This window comes from Pinus tabuliformis, chromosome 4_1, assembly GCF_031772625.1.
Source record: "Pinus tabuliformis cultivar Carrire ecotype Pingquan chromosome 4_1, CPIR1, whole genome shotgun sequence".
Lineage (NCBI taxonomy): Eukaryota > Viridiplantae > Streptophyta > Pinopsida > Pinales > Pinaceae > Pinus > Pinus tabuliformis.
The window spans coordinates 80162883-80184628 of NC_142303.1; the positions used below are offsets into that span (position 1 = coordinate 80162883).

General features: G+C 38.5%; 1 protein-coding gene across 1 annotated transcript; it reads left to right on the top strand.

The window, feature by feature from the left end:
• The first annotated feature begins 3925 nt into the window (after window positions 1–3925).
• On the top strand, window positions 3926–9565 carry LOC149174272 ((-)-alpha pinene synthase 1, chloroplastic). Its single transcript, XM_089419268.1, has 10 exons — window positions 3926–4382; window positions 4748–4950; window positions 5044–5156; window positions 5374–5582; window positions 5731–5825; window positions 8004–8102; window positions 8183–8398; window positions 8507–8645; window positions 8757–9005; window positions 9108–9565. Exons 1-10 carry the CDS (start codon window positions 4116–4118, stop codon window positions 9405–9407), a joined length of 1890 nt encoding a protein of 629 aa, XP_089275394.1. The 5' UTR covers window positions 3926–4115; the 3' UTR covers window positions 9408–9565.
• Window positions 9566–21746: the final 12181 nt, after the last annotated feature.

Sequence of the window (21746 nt, forward strand, 5' to 3'; positions counted from 1 at the left end):
TTCCTGAACAATAATCACATTGTCAATTATTTTCTGGTTAGGGACAAAGCCGCCTTGATTCTTAGAGATTGCTTCAGGGAGAAATCTCTTAATTCTATTGGCTATTATTTTTGTGATAATTTTGTAGGAGGAGTTGCAGAGAGATATTGGTCTATATATGTTGAAAGTTGTTGGATTGGAATCCTTTGGAATTAGAGCCAGATAAGATGATTTGGTATTTCCTCCCATTTTTTTTGAATTCATTTTATGTCATTCTCAGTAAATCTTTTTTTTTGTCATTCCAGTGCTACCTATAAAAGGCAATTGTAAAGCCATGTGGCCCCAAAGCCTTGTCTAGATGAAGACTCCATATTGTTGCCAACACTTCTTCTTCAGAGATTTCTTTGTTTATTTCTGAATTTTGTTCATCACTTTTTTTTTGGATGTGTTGAAGAAAATCCTCGTGATCTGCTGGCTGTTCATTTGCTGTTAATAGATCTTTGAAGTGGTTATGGGTTACTTTTTTTAATTCCTCCACTCCCTTTATTTCTTTCCCATCCACTTTAATTTGGTCTATCTGATTTCTGGCTCTTCTAATTTTCATTGTGTTGTGAAAGAAGGCAGTATTTTTGTCCCCTGCTTTCAGCCAAAGGCATCTGGATTTCAATCTGAGCTCTTCTTCTTCCTTTCTATTTTGTCTGTATATTTCCCAAAATAATTCCTTTTCTTTCAAGTAGTCCTGCTTATCCTCCTCTTTGTTTTCCTTTTCTTCTTGCATGCTGTCCATATTTTTTTTTGCAGCTCTATTTTCCTTTTTTTTTTTTAAATTTCATTCTCTCTTTCCCATATTTTTAGCTTTGTTCTCGGATTTTTAAATTTTGTTTCCCATACATAATAGGGTGATCCTGTAATGTTTGTGCCCATCCCTCTTTGATTTGAATTCTGAAATCTTCATTGTTATCCCAGATTGAGTTGTATCTAAAAGGAAGAGGACCATGATTGTCCATTTTGCCTAAAATGAGTGGTACTGGTTTATGATATGAAGCTGTTGTATGCATAATTTTGGATTTGCAGAGGTGTATGCAGATGCTATGTTTTCTTGAACTAAAATTCTATCCAACCTCTCCTTTATATTACTCTTACCCACTCTCTTATTGCTCCATGTGTATTTCCCATTGCTTGGTGGGATGTCAATTAGATTGTGCTCCTCCATTATTTCTTCCAGGGCTTCTCTTGATGGGTCCGCATGATAAGTCCCTCCAAATTTTTCTTCTATCTTTCTAACCAAGTTTAGATCACCTCCCAAAATTATTTTCCCATTTTGACTTTCTGTTAGAACTTCTTTTACTGAGTTCCAACATTGTTCTTTTTCTTTATAATGATTTGGAGCATATATGTTGATGAGGTTGTAATTTTCCTTTGTGATGAGATCCTTTAAATTGGTTTTGATCCAATGCTTACCGATTTTTTGATTTGTCATTTCCCATTCCCATTTTTTTCCAAAGGGTGAAATTCCTCTTGAGGCTCCTATTACCTCAAGCGCTAGTCCTTCATATTTTTTAATTTTTGTATCATTTTTCTAGTTTCTTGACTGTTTGTTTTGGTCTCCTGGATCATGAAAATGTCTGACACTTCTTTCATTAGGATGTCTCTTGCTACATTTACTTTGTAGGTTGTACCCAGACCACGACAGTTCCAAGAGACCACTATCATTATTTATTGATTTGTTGGTGCATGATGCCCTTCCCTCTCTGTTGATTTTTCTCACTGTTTCCTGTGTTTTTCCCAAGGAAGAAGTCCATTGGTTGCTGAGTGCCTAGAGCCATCTCTTTGGCAGCTGCTTCATCCCTTATTTCCTTGTTAGGCTTTCTACCTACATTTTTTTAGTGTTCATTTATTTGTAGAGTCCCTTTGGATTGATTTCTAGTTAAGATACGGTCCACTGATGGGGGTGGGGAGGGAGGAACAAGGGTTTGAAGGGATGGAGGACAAGATAAGGGGGTTATGGGAATGCGATGGGGATCGGGGTGAGGGAGGATCTGGAGTGTCTTCCAATGGCCCAAAGGGGTTCGAATTTGTGAGGTGTGGGGGGAGGGCAGCAGAAGGAGATGGTAAAGAAGTTTCATTTGATATATGGGGCTGCGAAGATGGGGGGGGGGAGGTTGCTTTTTGGTGGGTTTCTTCCTTTTTACTTGCTCCCATTTATTTTCTTGTTCCTCAACACTTTCACTTTCTTTTTTTTTAGGACATCTATTTGCAAAATGACCATATTCGTGACATACCTTGTATTTGAATGGGATCTGTTTGTAGTCCAGCTGCTGTATATGCATCCATTGGTCGACCTTGATTTTTATCGCTTCTGGGAGTCCTTTTCCTAGATCCACTTCCACGCATATTCTGGCACATGCATGCATATTGTCCTTCGATTCACATCTATCTATATATTTCCCTACTACATTTCCTATGGCCTTTACTGACTCATCTCCCCAGCAATGTAGAGGGAGATGAGGTAACCTGACCCATACTGGCACTGCACTTGGCACATCCATTTCAGGATCGAAGTCTGGGGTCCATCGATTTAAGTATAGTCCTCTGGTATCCATGAAATATGGGCCATTTCTGAAGATTAGATCTTTGTCTTCCTTTGTTTCAAAATGAAAGGTGTAGTATCCTCTTCCACAAAACCTTATTGAGATTTTCCCATTGATGGTTGAGCTCCAGTTTCTTTCGACCCATCTTTGAATCGATTTGGGAGACGACCATAGCCCAGTGAACTATCCAACTAGACCACGTTCAACGAGAGACAAAGTTGCTTTGCGAGGAAGAGTAGGACGAAGGGAGATTTCTGGAATATCATCGAGCTTTAAAATTTTTTTGTTTACTATTGCCCTGATTCTTGGAGGTCCTGTCGTAGCTATAGGGGAGGCGAACGCATCAATTGCTTCTTCATTTCCTTGGTGTCGATCTGAAGGTGGATCGCCCTCATCTGGGGGATCCATTGTCTTTGAGATCTTAGCAGCAGGAGGCTGTTGAGTGGCGGTTGCATGTAGAGAGGGAACCTGCTAGGTCACGCAGGGTAGCAGCAAGCTCACACACAATTTTTTAAGAAACTTTCCTAATAAATATTGAATATTGAATAATTTTATATAAATTATTTTTAATTTCAAATCCTTTTGAATTAATATAATAATTCACATGAAAAATTATATATCTATAAGAAATGATACTATCCATTTTGATATCTACTCAAGAATTCTGATATTCACTAACATAGAAAAGGTCTCTTCTTCCCAGTACATCCTAAACATAAAAGAAATCTATAATGAGATCTAAAAGATTATTGCATAATAACTAGGTAAAGTATTAAGACATCTTAAATAGGAAAAAAATCTATAATGAGATGTAAAGGATTATTGCATAATAACTAAGTAATAATACTTTATTTATCATCATAAATTCCTTGAATTGTGGAGATGTATTGCGATGTTATATGCTCGCTTGGTTAATTTTTTTTGGAAAGATTTTTTTTTTAAACATACTTGTATCTATGTACATGAAAAAAATACAAACACAAATTTAATATCTTGTATATTATTCTATAAAGACCAAAAACTAAATGTATATTCAATTAAATTTATATACTTAAAATAAGTTCTTAATCCAATTTCACACCTCTTTAAGCCGTAGTCTAAGACTTTCTTTAATATGCATGTACCCCCAAAATAACTTTAATATAACAGAAGGATTATCAACTAAACATGCAAGAACGTCGGGACAAGGAAACGCATCTATGCTGACATCAAGTACGGAAGGCAGTGCTCAGACAAAATTAGGTATCTAAACTGAAATCAGATTCTAGCAATGGCCCTCAAATCTGTAGCATACATGGGCAAGAACGTCGGGACAAAGGAAAGGAATCTATGTTGATAAGGGGAAGTGAAGGAGGGAAAGCAGTGCTAGGACAAAACTAGGTATCTAAACTGAAATCAAATTCTAGCAATGGCCCTCGCCCTCAAATCTGTAGCATACATGGGCAAGAAGCCCTATATATAACACTGGCAGCTTATATTTTGCTTCATTATTTCGAGGTATCTCATAGGTCATAAGCTCTCATATAACATTATAAGCAAGCAGGGATGTCTCCTGTTTCTGTGATCTCGTTGCCTTCCGACTTGTGCCTGCCCACATCGTTCATCGACAGGTCTGGTCGTGAGCTTAACCCTCTCCATATAACAATTCCAAATCTCGGAATGTGCAGGAAAGGGAAATTAATGACACGTGCTTCCATGAGCATGAGCTTGACGACTGCCGTATCTGATGATGCTGTTATAAGACGCAGAGGTGATTTCCATTCCAACCTCTGGGACGATGATTTCATACAGTCCCTTTCCGCGCCTTATGGGGTGAGTATTTAGCTTCAGCTTCATTGAATTTATTCTTATTTATAGTCAGTCCTATTTATAGTCAGTCCTAATTCCTGGTGTAATAATATTTTTTTCCCAATTTTAGGGTTTTTGGTGTTGGAATTTGGTGAAATTTTTGATGAGAAATTTTGATTTGTGTTATTTAAATTAGTTTTTTTTATTGTATATATGGAATTAGTACCATGAAAAATCTTCAGAGCATTTTTATTGTGCAAAATTTACCTATCAATCTTGTGATTTCATGAATTCCTGTCAAATTTAAAAAAAAATAAACCAGAAAAATCCACCTGAAAAATTTCCAAAAAATCACACTAAAAACAACTCCTTTGATGTATATGGCTCAGGAACCTTCTTATCGGGAACGTGCTGAGAGACTGATTGGGGAAGTAAAGAAGCTATTCAATTCAATGTCGGAGGAGGATGGCGAATTAATCACTCCCCTCGATGATCTGATTCAACGCCTTTGGATGGTCGACAGTGTTGAACGCTTGGGAATCGATAGACATTTCAAAAATGAGATAAAATCAGCGCTCGATCATGTTTACAGGTCAGCCACTGTAGCCTGAACATCAATATTGTTTATTTATGCCTTAGAAATGCAATACACATTATTATATCAAGAATTTGAAATGGTATGCAGTTATTGGAGCGAAAAAGGCATTGGATGTGGGAGAGAGAGTGTTATTACTGATCTCAACTCAACTGCCTTGGGTCTTCGAACCCTTCGTCTGCGAGGATACGATGTGTCTGCAGGTATATATTTATATGTTTTTTTCTTAGTTTCTGAATTTAAATTTTCAATATCATTGTTTACTGATAATACTTTATATGACAGTGATATCATAGCGAGTAGTAATGGTCAATTTAACTACCCCAATGATAATAACTAAATTTCAATCTGGTATAATTCAGATAAGTAATTTAGCTCTTTTCTCTCTCCAAGATCTTATAACTTTTCATTTTGTTTCAGACGTTTTGAATCATTTCAAAAATCAAAGTGGGCAGTTTGCTTGCACTCTGAATCAGACAGAGGATCAGATCAGAACTGTACTTAATTTATATCGGGCTTCCCTCATTGCCTTTCCAGGAGAGAAAGTCATGGACGAGGCTGAAACTTTCTCTGTGAAATATTTGAAAGAAGCCCTGCAAAAGATTCCAGTCTCAAGTCTTTCACGAGAGGTGATCAGCCATACCTTTTCATTAACGCATCATATGACTTTTGTTGGTCGCATTATGTGTTGTTATATGTGTTCATTGTTTCAATAATGTGTTGGTCTCTGTATGCATTGTTATATGTGTTTCATTATTTCAATAATGCGGTTTGCAGATAGAGGACGTCCTCGAGTATGGTTGGCACACGTATTTGCCACGATTGGAAGCAAGGAACTACATGGACGTCTTCGGACAGGACACTGAAAACAGGTATGACGAGTCTCATTAATTCGGGATGTTTTAAGATGTTGGGTCCGACTTTAATGGTTGATTCTTGGAGTATTCGGTAATCAGACGGATATGGAGTTGTCAATTATTTGAAAGTGTCTAGGTCTGTCTGATGGTCTAATGTTAGGCCCATCAACAATCTAGATAATCTCAGTAATGTCTGTCTTATTGTTTAATATTAAGCCAATCAACAATCCAGATAAGCTAGTAATGTTTGTCTCATTGTTTAATATTGGGCTAATCAACAATCCAGATAAGCTGGTAATCAGAGGGATATGAGAGCTATCAATTTTCCCTCTGAGAGCTATCAATTATTTGTGCGCCCATGTTTGTCTGATTGTCTAATATCAAGGCAATTAGTAATCGATATAAGGTCAGGATTCTAAAACTGCTTATTTTAATGATAATGGTTACAGTGAAAAGTCAACATGGTAATTAGAGTGAAAATTCAATATTTAAATTTGCTATATATTTTATTTTTGAGAGAAGATTTTTTTGGAGAAAATCACATCGGATGCTTTTGTCAATGCGTTTGGAACCAATCAATGTGGTTCATCCTCACGGCAAGTTGAATGAACAGATCTCGCTTTGCATATTAAATACCCAGAGCAGAATATCCCACAACTATATTTCTTGACCAGGTAACGGCCATAATGACTAATGTAGCCATTAGTCATTATAGTAGCCATTAGTCATTATAGCCTTTACCTGGTCAAGAAATATAGCTGTGGGATATTCTGCTCTGGCTATTTAATATGAAAAACGAGATCTGTTCATTCAACTTGCCCTGAGGATGAACCACACTGATTGATGTGATTTTCGCCAAAAAAATCCTCTCTCAAAAATAAAATATATAGCAAATTTAAATATTGAATTTTCACTCTAATTACCATGTTGACTTTTCACTGTAACCATTATCATTAAAATAAGTAGTTTTAGAGTCCTGACCTTATATCGATTACTAATTGCCTTAATATTAGACAATCAGACAAACATCCTGATGTGATTTTTGGCAAAAAATCTTCTCTCAAATTATATATTTTATTGTATTGCAATCCAATATTTATGCAATAAAGTAAACAATTGAATTTATTTGAAATTTATAGATAAAAATTAATAATTAGAATGAGAATATGATTATCATTAATTGAATTAAATTCATAGTTATCAAGTTTAAATTTAAATTTTAGTTAAATAAAATTTAACAAAAACATTTAACTAAAATTTTATTTGACTAAAAAATACTATCATGATCTAATATTACTACTTTTATAATTTTCATATTTTCTAATAAATCTAGTTTTATTTTAATACCAAATAATTATAAATATAAAATACATTACTAAAGAATTATATAATTTTTCACGTTTAATGTATATCACCTTAATATTAATCTATCCTTTATGTTTAAAATTTAAGTAAATGCACTGCTCACTCACTGCTATTTCAAACCACCTGTTCTTTTGCTTAATTTTTTTGTAAATTTGGTGCTCACCCTCTATTATTTCAAACCAAATGATTTCCTTTTTTAGTTTTTTTTTGGTTGTAAATCTGGTGCTCACCCTCTATTATTTCAAACCAAACGATTTCGTTTTTTAATTTTTTTTTGTAAATCTGGTGCTCACCCTCTATTATTTCAAACCAAATGATTTCCTTTTTTAAAATTTGCCAAAGTGTGCTGCTCAAGATCTACCATTTCAGACCATGAGAATGGGATTTTTAATCACACCTGCTTAATAGTGATTGGAAATAAAATGTTGGAAAGACCGAAAATCCTGTTAGATTAGGTTCTTAAATTTTCTATTAATTTATATGTACCGCCATTACTTTTCTTTATATACATAGGATATGGTTCTTATAAAATGTACATTCGTAATGTTGATCATACTTATCCATTAAAGTGTCTTTGTTCTGGTAAACTAAGTGTCAAATGTTTAAAGTTGGAATTTAAACCAACAGAGACTTGAGTAAACCACAATATATAAAACAAACACAAAATTATAGACATTTATATTAAAACAATTTAATAGCAATATTTTAAAATGTAATCAAAACTGGTTTAAATTTTTGTATTTTGACATTTTTTTTTATTGTTCATGATTGCTTGCTAGGATCAAGTTATTTTGACTTTTGATATAGGATACTCTGTTTTGCTTTCAGCAAGTCATATATGAAGACCGAGAAACTTCTAGAACTTGCAAAGTTGGAGTTCAACATCTTTCACGCCTTACAAAAGCGAGAGTTGGAATATCTCGTGAGGTGATGCCAATTCTGTTTCTGAATTTTTTTGTAGAGAAAAACGGATAGTAAAGTAAAATCCAAGAAATTTGTATGCACAGATGGTGGAAAGGCTCTGGTTCGCCTCAAATGACCTTTTGTCGACATCGTCACGTGGAATACTACACTTTGGCTTCTTGCATTGCGTTTGAGCCTCAACATTCTGGATTCAGACTCGGCTTTGCCAAAGCCTGTCATATCATCACGGTTCTTGATGATATGTACGACACCTTCGGAACACTCGACGAGCTCGAACTCTTCACAGCTGCAATTAAGAGGTGGGGACCATCAATCCCAAGAATGTAAAAACAAAAGGAAAAAACACATTTGCTTGCTTATTCAGTAACTGACAGACTTGACCAATATTTGTGGGTATAAATGAGCAGATGGGATCCATCGGCGACAGAGTGCCTTCCAGAATATATGAAAGGAGTTTACATGATAGTTTACAACACTGTAAATGAAATGTCTCAGGAGGCAGACAAGGCTCAAGGCCGAGACACGCTCAACTATTGTCGACAGGCTGTATGCACAATAATATATCACACAAATAATTTTTCGCTGACAACGTTGAATTCGGCACGTATTTCGTTAGGTAGTAGTGGTTACTGAAATTGCTTGCTTGTACGTGTGCAGTGGGAGGAATATATTGATGCGTATATGCAAGAAGCAAAGTGGATCGCCAGTGGTGAGGTGCCAACATTTGAGGAGTACTATGAGAACGGGAAAGTTAGCTCTGGTCATCGCGTGTCGGCATTGCAACCCATTCTGACGACCGACATCCCCTTTCCTGAGCACGTCCTCAAGGAAGTTGACATTCCATCGAAGCTCAATGACTTGGCATCTGCCATTCTTCGATTACGAGGGGATACGCGCTGCTACCAGGTACTCACTCTAATCAAAACCATAGGCAACAAATTTGTATCGAATTTGCCATCTATTTTTAAACTGTTTTGCTTTGGAATCATATTGGTATTGGGAATGCAGGCGGACAGGGCCCGTGGAGAAGAAGCTTCGTGTATATCTTGTTATATGAAAGACAATCCTGGAACAACAGAGGAAGATGCTCTCAATCATATCAACGCCATGATCAGAGATGTAATTAAAGGATTAAATTGGGAGCTTCTCAAACCAAACAGCAGCGTTCCCATATCTGCCAAAAAACATGCTTTTGACATTAGCAGAGCTTTCCATTATGGCTACAAATATCGAGATGGCTACACCATTGCCAGCATTGAAACAAAGAGTTTGGTGAAGAGAACCGTCATTGATCCTGTCACTTTATAAACGCTTTTACACCGTTTAGCCTTCGCCCATCTTAAGCGGTGGTTGGATATTAGTTACAATAAATAAAGGTATTCCATTTGAAGAGGTGTATGTATCCAGTGGCCACTTTGATGATAAGTACATTATTAAATTAAATTATTGAAGATTCTGTTTATTTATTTTTGATGTGTTTTTAATATTATATTAATTTTTTGGGAAAGGCGTTTAAGTTTCATTAAATTTAGCATATCAAATTTAGTCCCCAGGAATTGCCAAGATGGTTAAAAGTAGTTGGAATTTTACAAAAGAAATTCAAAAAATCTTGATGTAGCAGTTTTTGAATAATGTTTTTGATGGTGGAAATGGGTTGGGCACCATCAAAAACTTTTGGGGCATCCAAAATCTTGAAGTTTGAGAGCAGTAACATGGATTTACAAAAATCCCTCTAGATTTTATCAAAATCCTGCCGAATTTCCAAAATAAAAGTGAAAAATAAGAATTGGGATCACTCTCTAGCTTCTTCTAGAACTATCTTGGTTTTCCATAACATAAAGATCCCATGTTAAGTTGGATCCCAAGTGATATTGATCTAATTTTCTTAGTCAAAACTTGAGAGCATGAGGAATCTACAGCGCTCACATAGATGGATTCATTCTCTGGTCAACCTAGAATAAGAAATCCTCTCGTAGAGGTTTTGGTTGTATAGCTTGTTATATAAAATATAATGTTTCGTCTCATATTCGGCTTCATAAGATCAACCCCCTCAATCAATACATTTGGATCAAAAGTTTTGACACTAACACCAATAGGATTTTTCTCACAATCTGTTGTTTTTCTCCTATCAACTCTACCTCCTATAAGAAAAACAACCTGGATAAACACTACTCCTTCAATACCTTAGAACAAGATATCCATAGTCTAAGGAATCAAGGTAATATCCTTTTTCTTGGGGGCTTCAATGCTAGAACTGCTACAAACGAAGCTACTCTCCTATGTAAAAACTCTAACCCTAATGCCCTATGGCTAAAGGAGGAATTTGACTTAGATAGTATATTCAAAAGAAATTCTAAAGACATAACTCAAAACCTATCTGGTACGAAGCTAGTCAAGTTGTGTAGTTCCCAAGACTTGATAATTTGTAATGGGATTAATAAGTGGCCAACATCCATTCATACCTGTATTCACGGGCTTGGTAGTAGTGTTGTGGTCAGATTACTTGTATTCGCGGGCTTGGTAGTAGTGTTGTGGTCATATTACCTATATTCATGGGCTTGGTAGTAATGTTGTGGATTATGTGATATTTGATAGCCATGTTCTCAACTGTATTGTAAAATTTGACCTCCTAAATGACCACAAACCTCTATCTTTAACTCTTAAACTTGGCATGCACATGAGCCACATGCAAGAGAATTGTGAGAGCCAAAGGCATATCCATTTTAACAAAAATGAAATAGATTTCTTCTTAAAGAATTTAAAAATGGATTTAGGACTCTTAACGTAGATCGCATCTACCACAATTTTACTACTACCCTTTCCACTACTATTAACAAGTTCTCTACTGAGGTGTTGTATAAAAAGAATATTAGAACTTTCAACCCTTGGTTTGATAATGATTGTAAAATTGCCAGGATAGAAATTCGAGATGCCCCTAATGAAATTATAAAGCGTGAAAAGATCAGTATGTATAAAGCTCTTATCAAAAGCAAGAAAAGATCCTATATGATCAGAGGCAAGAGCATCTTCTTCACCTTTCTAAGGTTGAGCCTAGAAAGTTTTGGAGGAATATTCTTATTCATAAAATGATAAAAAGTAATTTGATCCTCTTAAAGAACTGGGATATCTATCTTAAGAATCATTATGATTCCCTAGACACAATGGGAAACATCTTAAACACTCCCATAGAGGAGAATATTTTTCTTTGGAAGACATGAAGTTTGGGATTAAGAAGCTCGCTAGTGGGAAGGTTAGGGACATTGAAGGCTACCAAGCTAAAATTTTCAAGATATGAAAATATATCCTCATCCCTGATATACACAGAAACCTCAATTTGGGAGTGAAACATGATTTCCCTAAGCCTTGGACACAAAATCTTATTGTGCCTATCATTAAAAGTGGGGATAAAAATATTCCATCTATAAAAACGTCATGGGCTCAACCACATTTTAGCCAAACTATATGGGCTCATTTTGGAAAAGAATATTAGCCTATGGCTTGAAAGTTGTGGTAAAAGAGCTAAATGGAAAGAGCAAGTGCAACATGTGCAGGGGAATATTTCTTAGGTCAAATGGGTTAAGTTAAACCTTTCCAAAGTCAACCATACCCCAGTCATACTTATCAAGTCCTTTTTCAACCTCAACTCGGTATGGTTCACCCTAGTTGCCCTCATGGAATTCCAATTCCAAATTCTCAAGCTATTCTATGATATCTTGGATATCTGCCTCCAGGGGTTGGTCTTAACCTGCAGGGTTATCAAACTTTAACACAAGATCTTGGCCGACAGTTGCCATTTATTGCAGTGCTAGATCTACTAGATTTATCGTGGTTAACCAATGATCCTATTTATTATAATAATTTTTTATCGATGATTCCTACCAAGTTACCAAGTGACATACCTAAATTTGAAGGTAAATCAGGAGAGGATCCATCCAATCATGTGATGACATATCATCTTTGGTGTGCGTCAAATTATTTAATCGATGATTCCATCCATCTACGCCTTTTCCAATGAACTTTAACCGGTTCGACAGCTAAATGGTACATTGAGCTACCTCGTGCCTCTTTCCATAACTTTAACTCCCTGGCAACAACACTTTTAAGCCACTTTTAGCTACCAATCCATTATAATACTAGTACAAAACTATTGACTTCTTTAAAACAATCGATGTTGACTCACATCTATGATCATATCCATAATGTTGAGATTGCAACAAGATGATAGAGCTTAGTGAAAAGAGTCGCCCTCACTAAGTGGGCCCGCATGCTATTTTTGGCGCAAGTCTATTTTTAGACTATGTCTATTTTTAGACATATGGATCATGTCTATGGATTGCAGGTCGCTATTTATGGATGATTGATCAAGTTGGGAAAAAATAGATGGACTTCTATTTTTGATGAAAGTGTGAGTGATCACAGTGTGAGTGATCAAAGTCAAAAATAGAAAAGTCAAATATTATTATCTCACAATAATATTTGGACTATAAACTTAATCTTATTCTCTTGGAGCACTTCAGTTTGAGCTACAGAGGTGGCACATGCAGCTGTCAGAAGGAAATACGCTTTTCTTATGAGTCAGTTGAGTTGTTGCATGCATGACTTCAGTTAGAACTCAATCAGTTGAGTTTGGTGGAGTTGATTGTGGAGTTGATGGAGTTGTGTTCAGTTTAGCTTTGTTAAACTGGTTGTATTTAGTCTAACTGGCAAATAGACTAGAGATGAGTTGGGTGAATTAGTTATTAATTAATTCACAAGTTATTAACTCATAATACAACTAATGAATACATCAGTTAACTCAGTTGCATGTCAGTGCATGTTCAGTTCAACAGGGACAGGTGGTAGAGAATCAGATTGTTATCAGTTGTGACTATAGTTGTGCACCAGATCTTGCACAATCAAGGGATTGAGTATGCCAATGAGTTTGCCCACGTATTTGCCCACATTATAGCTTGTGCTCACGTCCAACAAAGTGTGAGTGACTATTTTGCAGGTGAAAAACGAGTTTGGTAAGCCATTCTCATCAGTTCTTGAGCAGGTATTGAGCAGTGGAGGCAGGCAAGCAGTGGAAGAGATTTGGAGATCAGATCTGAGCTGTATTGTGTGTAACAGAGGTGGAGATACTTGTGAGAAGTATTATGCTGTGTAATGTTACATGACTCAATCATTAATATACAGATAGTTGGGGTTTTTAGCGAGATGCTTTCCCCGGGATACATACTGTGTTAATGTGTGAATGCTCTTGATGTTTTATTGTTATTGATGCTGCTATATTGTTGATCAACGTAGAGGAGCTTATGTATTGTGTATGGTTTCCGCAATAGTACATGATCAGGATAATCTCTGTTGAATATGTGTTAAATTATTCAAAATTTCTACATGGTATCAGAGCTGCTTGATTTGTAGAAGAGATTTTTACAGGATATCAAGCGAGGATTGATCATCAGATCTACTATTCAGGAAGTGTTTACATTCTATTTCTTCAGGCAGAGTCTGTAATCGGGCTAGGTAGCCTCTGGATTCATCCTTCCTTTGGAAGGTGAGATATCCGGTGAATGCCCATACAGTCAATCTCTGTACGAGAAATATTGTGTTCTCACGAATTCTAGATCGAAGGCGGTTGAGTTTGGAGCTGGTGGAAATCGAATTTGCAGCAGTGTTGTTGAAATGTCTTTCAACGGATTGCAAATGTTATTCCAAAGCAAGAGCGACCTGGCGCTCAAGGATAAACTCAGTAACAATAAAGGTGAGAATGGATCTTCATCAAAGGTATCTGATGAAGAGAATTGTGCTTTGGCTGCCAAAGCAAAGAAGGGGAAGAACGAGAAAGCTTTTCATTCCGGTGCGAAAGGCAAGAAGCAGGATATGTCCAAGGTGAAGTGTTTTCACCGTCACCAGCACGGACACTATGCCACAAATTGTCCGCAGAAGAAGAAGAACAAGCAAGCTGCTGGATCTGCAGGGGGCGAGGCCTTAGCTTCTCAGTTTGAGCTTGATTTTTCATTGATCGCATACTTGGTTTCAAGTGTGATGGGATCAGTGTGGTTCTTGGACAGTGGTGCGTCTTTTCACATGACGGGAGATAGAGATTTGTTCTCTGATCTGGAGGACAAGGATCTTGGAGTGCACATCGAGATGGGCGATGATGGTAGATACAGTGCGACCGGTATCGGTACCATTTCCTTTGAGAGGGAGTCTGGTAAACCCTTTGTATTGAAGGAAGTCATGCATGTTCCAGGATTGAAGAAGAATCTCATCTCAGTGGCGATGTTAGAAGACAAGGGGTATGATGTTGTTTTCAGCGAGGGAAAGGCCTTCCTGCGCAGCAAGACAACTGGTGAGACCCAGAAGATAGGGGTTCGAGTGAGGAACCTTTATCAGTTGCATGTAGATGGATGCGCAGCAATGGCAGGCAAGGCAGAAGGATTGGTGAGCCGGGATGATGGCAAGTTGTGGCACAGGAGATTGGGTCACCTTCACCATGGAGCCTTGAAGATACTGCAGCAGATCACTACAGGGCTTCCTAAAGGCACACTTGCGCAGTCAGATCAGTGCAAGGGGTGTACTTTGGGGAAGTTTGTGAAAGCCACCTTTCACGAGAAGGATAGTCGCGCCACGACGATCCTTGAGAGAATTCACACAGACGTGTGTGGACCTTTCTCAGTTGCTTCGACAGCAAAACACAGGTATTATGTGATTTTTGTTGATGATTTCTCTCGTAAGTGCTGGATCTTCTTCATGCAGAAGAAGAGCGAGACATATTCAAAGTTCTGTGAATTCAAAGCACTGGTCGAGAAGGAGTCGAGGAAGAAGGTGAAGGCTCTTAGGAGCGATAATGGTGGTGAATGCATCTCGGACGAGTTCAAGGATTTCTACAAGACAGAAGGGATTCGTAGAGAGCTCATAGCTCCCCATAACCCACAGCAGAACGGGGTAGCTGAGCGGAAGAACAGAACGATTGTGGGTGCTGCACGGGCAATGTTGCATGATCAGGGCCTACCCCTTCACTTGTGGGCGGAAGCATGCAATACAGCAGTTTATGTGCAGAACCGTTGTCCTCATAGGATACTTGGCATGAGTACACCCGAGGAGGCTTATTCTGGTAAGAAGCCTGATCTTTCTCATTTGAGGATTTTTGGTGCTAACGTTTACATGCATGTGACGAAGGATGCCAGGAAGAAGTTGGAGCCGACCGCAGAGGTTGGGATATTTGTGGGGTACACTGATACGCCCCACAACTATCATGTGTATTTGCCAGACAGTGGTAAAACTGTTGTGCGACGGGATATAAAATTTCAGGAGGAGAAAGCCATGAAGTGTTCGCTTGAGAGGGAGCTACACTTGCATGCAGATGAGGAGCTATTAGTTCCTAAGGATGAGCTTCAGGACGTGGATCAGCCACAGGACGAGGTTCATGGAGTGGAAGAGACCACTCATGCAGCGCCAACCATCAGAGGGCGAAAGCGCTTGACAGAAGCTGAGCGACTGGCTCAAGATGCAGAGAAAGTTGTAGGACCACCTATAGCCCAACGCAGGCAGAGACAGTCACCTGATCGGTACATTGGATACATGGCTCTTATGAGCAAGTGTGTTGTGACTGAGCCATCCTCTTTCGAGGAAGCTGTGGAGGATCCCGCATGGGTAGACGCCATGGTGGAAGAGTATGATTCTATTGTCAGAAACAGTGCATGGGAGATTGTTCCTAGACCGGAAGGGAAATCAGTGGTGGGTTCGAGATGGATCTACAAAGTTAAGCAGGCAGCTGACGGGAGTGTGGAGAAGTATAAGGCAAGATTTGTTGCCCGAGGCTTTTCACAGATTGAGGGGATCGATTATGAGGAGACCTTTGCACCTGTCGCAAGGTATTCTTCCATACGGACGATTCTTGCTCTCTCAGCGCAGATGGGATGGCACATTCATCAGATGGATGTGAAGACTACGTTCCTCAACGGAGTCATTGAGGAGGAGGTGTACAGAGCAACCCGAAGGCTTTGAAGTCTTCAACAGTGAGTCGCATTTGTGCAGGCTCAAGAGAGCGCTGTATGGGTTGAAGCAAGCACCACGTGCTTGGTACACACGGGTAGACAACTATTTCACAGGACTTGGATTCTCCAAGAGCGAGGCGGATCCTAACCTATACCAGATTGTGGTGGAGGGTAAGTTGCTTATCATTGTACTGTATGTTGATGATTTGATTCTAACGGGTGATGAGCTGTTGATACTGTCATGCAAGAAGGATCTTGCTACAGAGTTTGAGATGAAGGACTTGGGCCTCCTTCACTATTTCCTGGGATTGGAAATATGGCAGCACAGTGGTGGACTGTTTGTTTCTCAGGGCAAGTATGCTCGGGAGATACTGGAGAAGTTCAACATGCATGGCTGCAAGCCTGTTGATACTCCTCTTCCTGGAGGTTGGAGGAAGGAGGATGCCACTGTTTATCGACAGTTGGTGGGGTCGCTGATGTATTTGGTCAATACACGACCTGATATATGCTATGCAGTTAACCAGCTTTCACAAGCTATGGTTAAGCCTACCAAGCTCTTCTGGAAGGCGGGCAAGCATGTATTGCGCTACTTGAGAGGCACATCGGGATATGGTTTGTGGTACAGACAGGAGGATGAGGTGAAGCTATGTGGCTTCACGGATGCAGATTGGGCAGGGAGCCCAACAGACAGAAAGAGCACATCAGGAGGGGTCTTCAGTATTGGATCGACAACAGTTTCTTGGTACAGCAGGAAACAGAGATCCGTGGCACTCAGTTCAGCGGAGGGCGAGTATATGGCAGCAAGTTTGTCTGCATGCGAGGCTATATGGATGAGGAAGATCCTGGTTGGTTTGTTCGGTTCTCATTTGGATCCTACTGTGATTTACTGTGATAACCAGAGTTGCATTAAACTCTCGGCTAATCCTGTATTTCATGATAGATCTAAACATATTGACATCAGGTACCATCATATAAGAGATTGTGTGCAGCGGAGGATCATGTTACTTTCGTACATTCCAACGGAGGATCAGGATGTTGATATTCTGACGAAGGCTCTCACCAGGAGAAAATTCGAGTACCACCGAGGCAGGATAGGGGTCGCTGATAATCCATATCTTGTCGAGAGGGAGTGTTGAGATTGCAACAAGATGATGGAGCTTAGTGAAAAGAGTCGCCTTCACTAAGTGGGCCCGCAGGCTATTTTTGGCGCAAGTCTATTTTTAGACTATGTTTATTTTTAGACATATGGATCATGTCTATGGATTGCAGGTTTCTGTTTATGGATGATTGATCAAGTTGGGAAAAAATAGATGGACTTCTATTTTTGATGAAAGTGTGAGTGATCAAAGTCAAAAATAGAAAAGTCAAATATTATTATCTCACAATAATATTTGGACTATAAACTTAATCTTATTCTCTTGGAGCACTTCAGTTTGAGCTACAGAGGTGGCACATGCAGCTGTCAGAAGGAAATACACTTTTCTTATGAGTCAGTTGAGTTGTTGCATGCATGACTTCAGTTAGAACTCAATCAGTTGAGTTTGGTGGAGTTGATTGTGGAGTTGATGGAGTTGTGTTCAGTTTAGCTTTGTTAAACTGGTTGTATTTAGTCTAACTGGCAAATAGACTAGAGATGAGTTGGGTGAATTAGTTATTAATTAATTCACAAGTTATTAACTCATAATACAACTAATGAATACATCAGTTAACTCAGTTGCATGTCAGTGCATGTTCAGTTCAACAGGGACAGGTGGTAGAGAATCAGATTGCTATCAGTTGTGACTATAGTTGTGCACCAGATCTTGCACAATCAAGGGATTGAGTATGCCAATGAGTTTGCCCATGTATTTGCCCACATTATAGCTTGTGCTCACGTCCAACAAAGTGTGAGTGACTATTTTGCAGGTGAAAAACGAGTTTGGTAAGCCATTCTCATCAGTTCTTGAGCAGGTATTGAGCAGTGGAGGCAGGCAAGCAGTGGAAGAGATTTGGAGATCATATCTGAGCTGTATTGTGTGTAACAGAGGTGGAGATACTTGTGAGAAGTATTATGCTGTGTAATGTTACATGACTCAATCATTAATATACAGATAGTTGGGGTTTTTAGCGAGATGCTTTCCCTGGGATACATACTGTGTTAATGTGTGAATGCTCTTGATGTTTTATTGTTATTGATGCTGCTATATTGTTGATCAACGTAGAGGAGCTTATGTATTGTGTATGGTTTCCGCAATAGTACGTGATCAGGATAATCTCTGTTGAATATGTGTTAAATTATTCAAAATTTCTACACATAAATGGAGACGTAGACGTCGCTTAGTCAAATTTTTTATTCCAGGTCAAATTTTAGCTAAATGGTTTACAAAGTCACTTCTTCCCTTTATTAGGGAAGATGTTTCTCAGGGAGCTATCGTCACAGAAGAGAAAGTAATTGCTCATGCCGAGTACTTAGACTTAGTCTACACTCAATCTAGCACTTTGTATGAAAAAATCCCGAATTTACCTCGCCCTATGGGTGAACCCATTATTACATATCCTATAGGATCAGGATCTAATGTCGTTGATGGAATTATAGGTTCTATTAGCCAACAGTCTAAGGGAAAAAAGAAAAATTCTAAAAATACTCAAACTTTGTCCATACAAGATACACCATCTAAAAGCGTTCCTCTAGAAACTATTTTCGAGATCAACGTTGTAGAATCATCTACGGGAAAGATGAAATTAGCCGGAAATAAAAAGAAGGAGAAAGGTAAATTGAAACAAAATTCCTCTCCGTAAGAGAAACCTGCTAAAGCTGAGCCTACTGACATAAAATGAAAACCTCGTTATCCTTGCCTTATTTGCAATGAGGATCACTATACGAAGGAATGCCCACATCAGGTAGAGGTTTCTAAATTCATTAAAGGTTCTCCAAATCCTGCTGTTTTGAAGGATCCATTTCCTTCTCAAGATAGAAAAATGGTTTCTCATAACACATCTTCCTCTTCCACATTGCAAGATATCCTGATGATGTCTTTGCAAGAAGTTTTGGTAGCTATGAGATCCAAATATAACGAGTCTAAGTGTCCTGTCGAAAATAGAAATGAAGCTAGTTCATCTAGCCAACCTTCCAATTCAATTCCTCCTTCTCCTTCTAAAACATTACATATCAAGAAGCCAAATCATGACATGATGATTTGACTGCCTACCAAAGGTGTGCTTTGGAAATCAACTTTCAACCTACATGCTAGAGCTGCACAAAATTACAACATATTGAAGACCTGACTATGTCTCCTTCTGCAATGTCCGCTCTGGAAGTATTGCAAACATGCCCGACACAACAAAGATTTTATTGTCAGCTATAGGATCTATCGATCCGCAAGATTCTAACTTAATTATCTTTGATCTTGAGAGTCATATCCCGAGACTCCCTCATCAACTGGCAATGCAGATTCCATTTTTTTCAAAACTAGATGATTATTTCATACTGTTGTTGATGAAGGAGCTTCTACATGCATTATTTCCATTGCTCGTTTGAAAGCTTTAGGCTCTACAACAATCAATCAATCACCTACCAATTTGAAAGCCTTTGATGGAAGAGGTTATCGTCCATATGGGATCTTGAACGATTTGCCCATAGAGCTCGAGGGAAAAATGGTCGCAATTGAAGTTGAAGTTGTGGATGCCCAGGAAGTAAAGAAGATATTCAATTCAATGTCAGAGGAGGATGGCAAATTAATCACTCCCATGAATGATCTAATTCAACGCCTTTGGATGGTCGACAGTGTTGAACATTTGGGGGTCGATAGTGTAGGAATTTGCAGGGTAAGTTCCTCAGATAGAACACCAGAGGACACCACTTACAAATAGATCATAGATCAATACACTAGTATTCTTGACGTGGTTAAAACCCTCAAAGAGGGAAACAGTCCACTGCCTGAGCCAACGTGGCCACTTCAGGCAATTTATCAATAAAAGAATGAAAATTTACATAAGCTTCTCTCATGAACGGTCACCCTACAAATGACCCTCCATGCTCTTTAAATAGAGATCATGGACCAATCAGACGTTAAGCCACGGATCAAGTGTCGGTAATACCGAGGAGAGAATGAACCGCCAGATCACTTCATGTCTAGAACATATCGTGACCGTCGGATTGTAAGTTACAAAAGTGCATAGTAAAGAAACACTCTTTACCTAACTCTACACTAGACCAAGTTATACTTAACTATTTCCTATGTGTCAGAATCCTAACATCCCCCCTTAACAACAACTTGGGATAGGATTGAAGGATGTACAAATATGAAACAATAGGAGAAGGAAGGAGGCATTAGAGCCTATCCCCCCTTAGAGACAACTTCCTGAACTCCAACCATAAATTGAAGTTTAGTAAACTTCGCTTATGTGAGAGCCTTTGTAAAGATGTCTGCAACTTGATCATCGGTTGAACAATATTGCACTTCAAGAACATGGTCATGAATGAGCTTTAGGATGAAGTGCATGTTTATTGCAATTTTTTTATTGCGCTGATGTTGGACTGGATCCTTGCATAGTTGAATGGCACTTTGATTATCACACCAAAGTGTAGTCGGATGTTGCTGCTAAAAGCCAACCTCTGACAAGATCTGACAAAGCCACGGGGCTTCCTTACTAGCTTCTACGGCGCCACGATACTCTACTTCTGCTAAAGAAAGAGAAATGACACTTTGTTCCTTGCAAGCCCATGTAATAGGTCCAGAACTAAGAGTGAGGACATAACGTGCAATAGACTTCCGATCATTAGGGTCACCAGCCCAATCAGAATCAGTGAAACCAACCAGTAGAGGAGATGCTTCTGCACTGTAATGAATCCCAAAATGAACTGTACCTTGAACATAATGAAGTATTCTTTTATCTGCTTTCCAATGACTTTCCAATATCATTCATTATTCATTCATTATTTGCAAATAATGAATGATATTCTTCATTCATAGCTGTGTCCCAATTTGGATGGCCTGAAGCTTCTGCAAAGGTGTCAGGATCATAATTTGTTGAAGCTTGAGCCAGTAAAGAAGAGGCTCATCAAATTGAGAACGTGTGCGACACTGATCTGTAGGATCACTTGCAAGAGCACCTACTGCATCTCGAGTAGCAAAGATCCATTTTGGAAGCTGAGGCGCTGAAGGAGGATCTTGAGAAGGTGGAGGAGGATTTTCATCCTCGCTATCATCATCTGAAGAAGAAATATTTTCAGAAGTAGAAGGGATAGAGAGAGGTGGCACATCTGCCGAACTAGGCTCGTAGGCTGATATATTTTCAACAAACTTTACATCTCTTCTAATGATAACATTTTTGGACTTAAGTGGAATAAGTCTATATCCGTTGACATCTTCAAAATATCCAACAAAAATACATATTTCACTCTTAGGTTCTAAGGCTTTGTGTTTCTCATCTAGAATATGGACCCATGCTTCACTTCCAAAAACACGAAAGTGACTTACATCTGGTTTAATTGAGATCCATGCTTCTTCTGGAGTGATATTCTTTAAAACCTCAGTAGGAATGCGATTTACTATGTAATTTGCACAGTTAATTGCTTCTGCCCAAAAATTAAGACTAAGTCCTTTAGATTGAAGCATACAATTAGCCATTTCCTTTAAGGTGCGATTCTTTCTTTTAGCTACACCATTTTGTTGTGGAGTATATG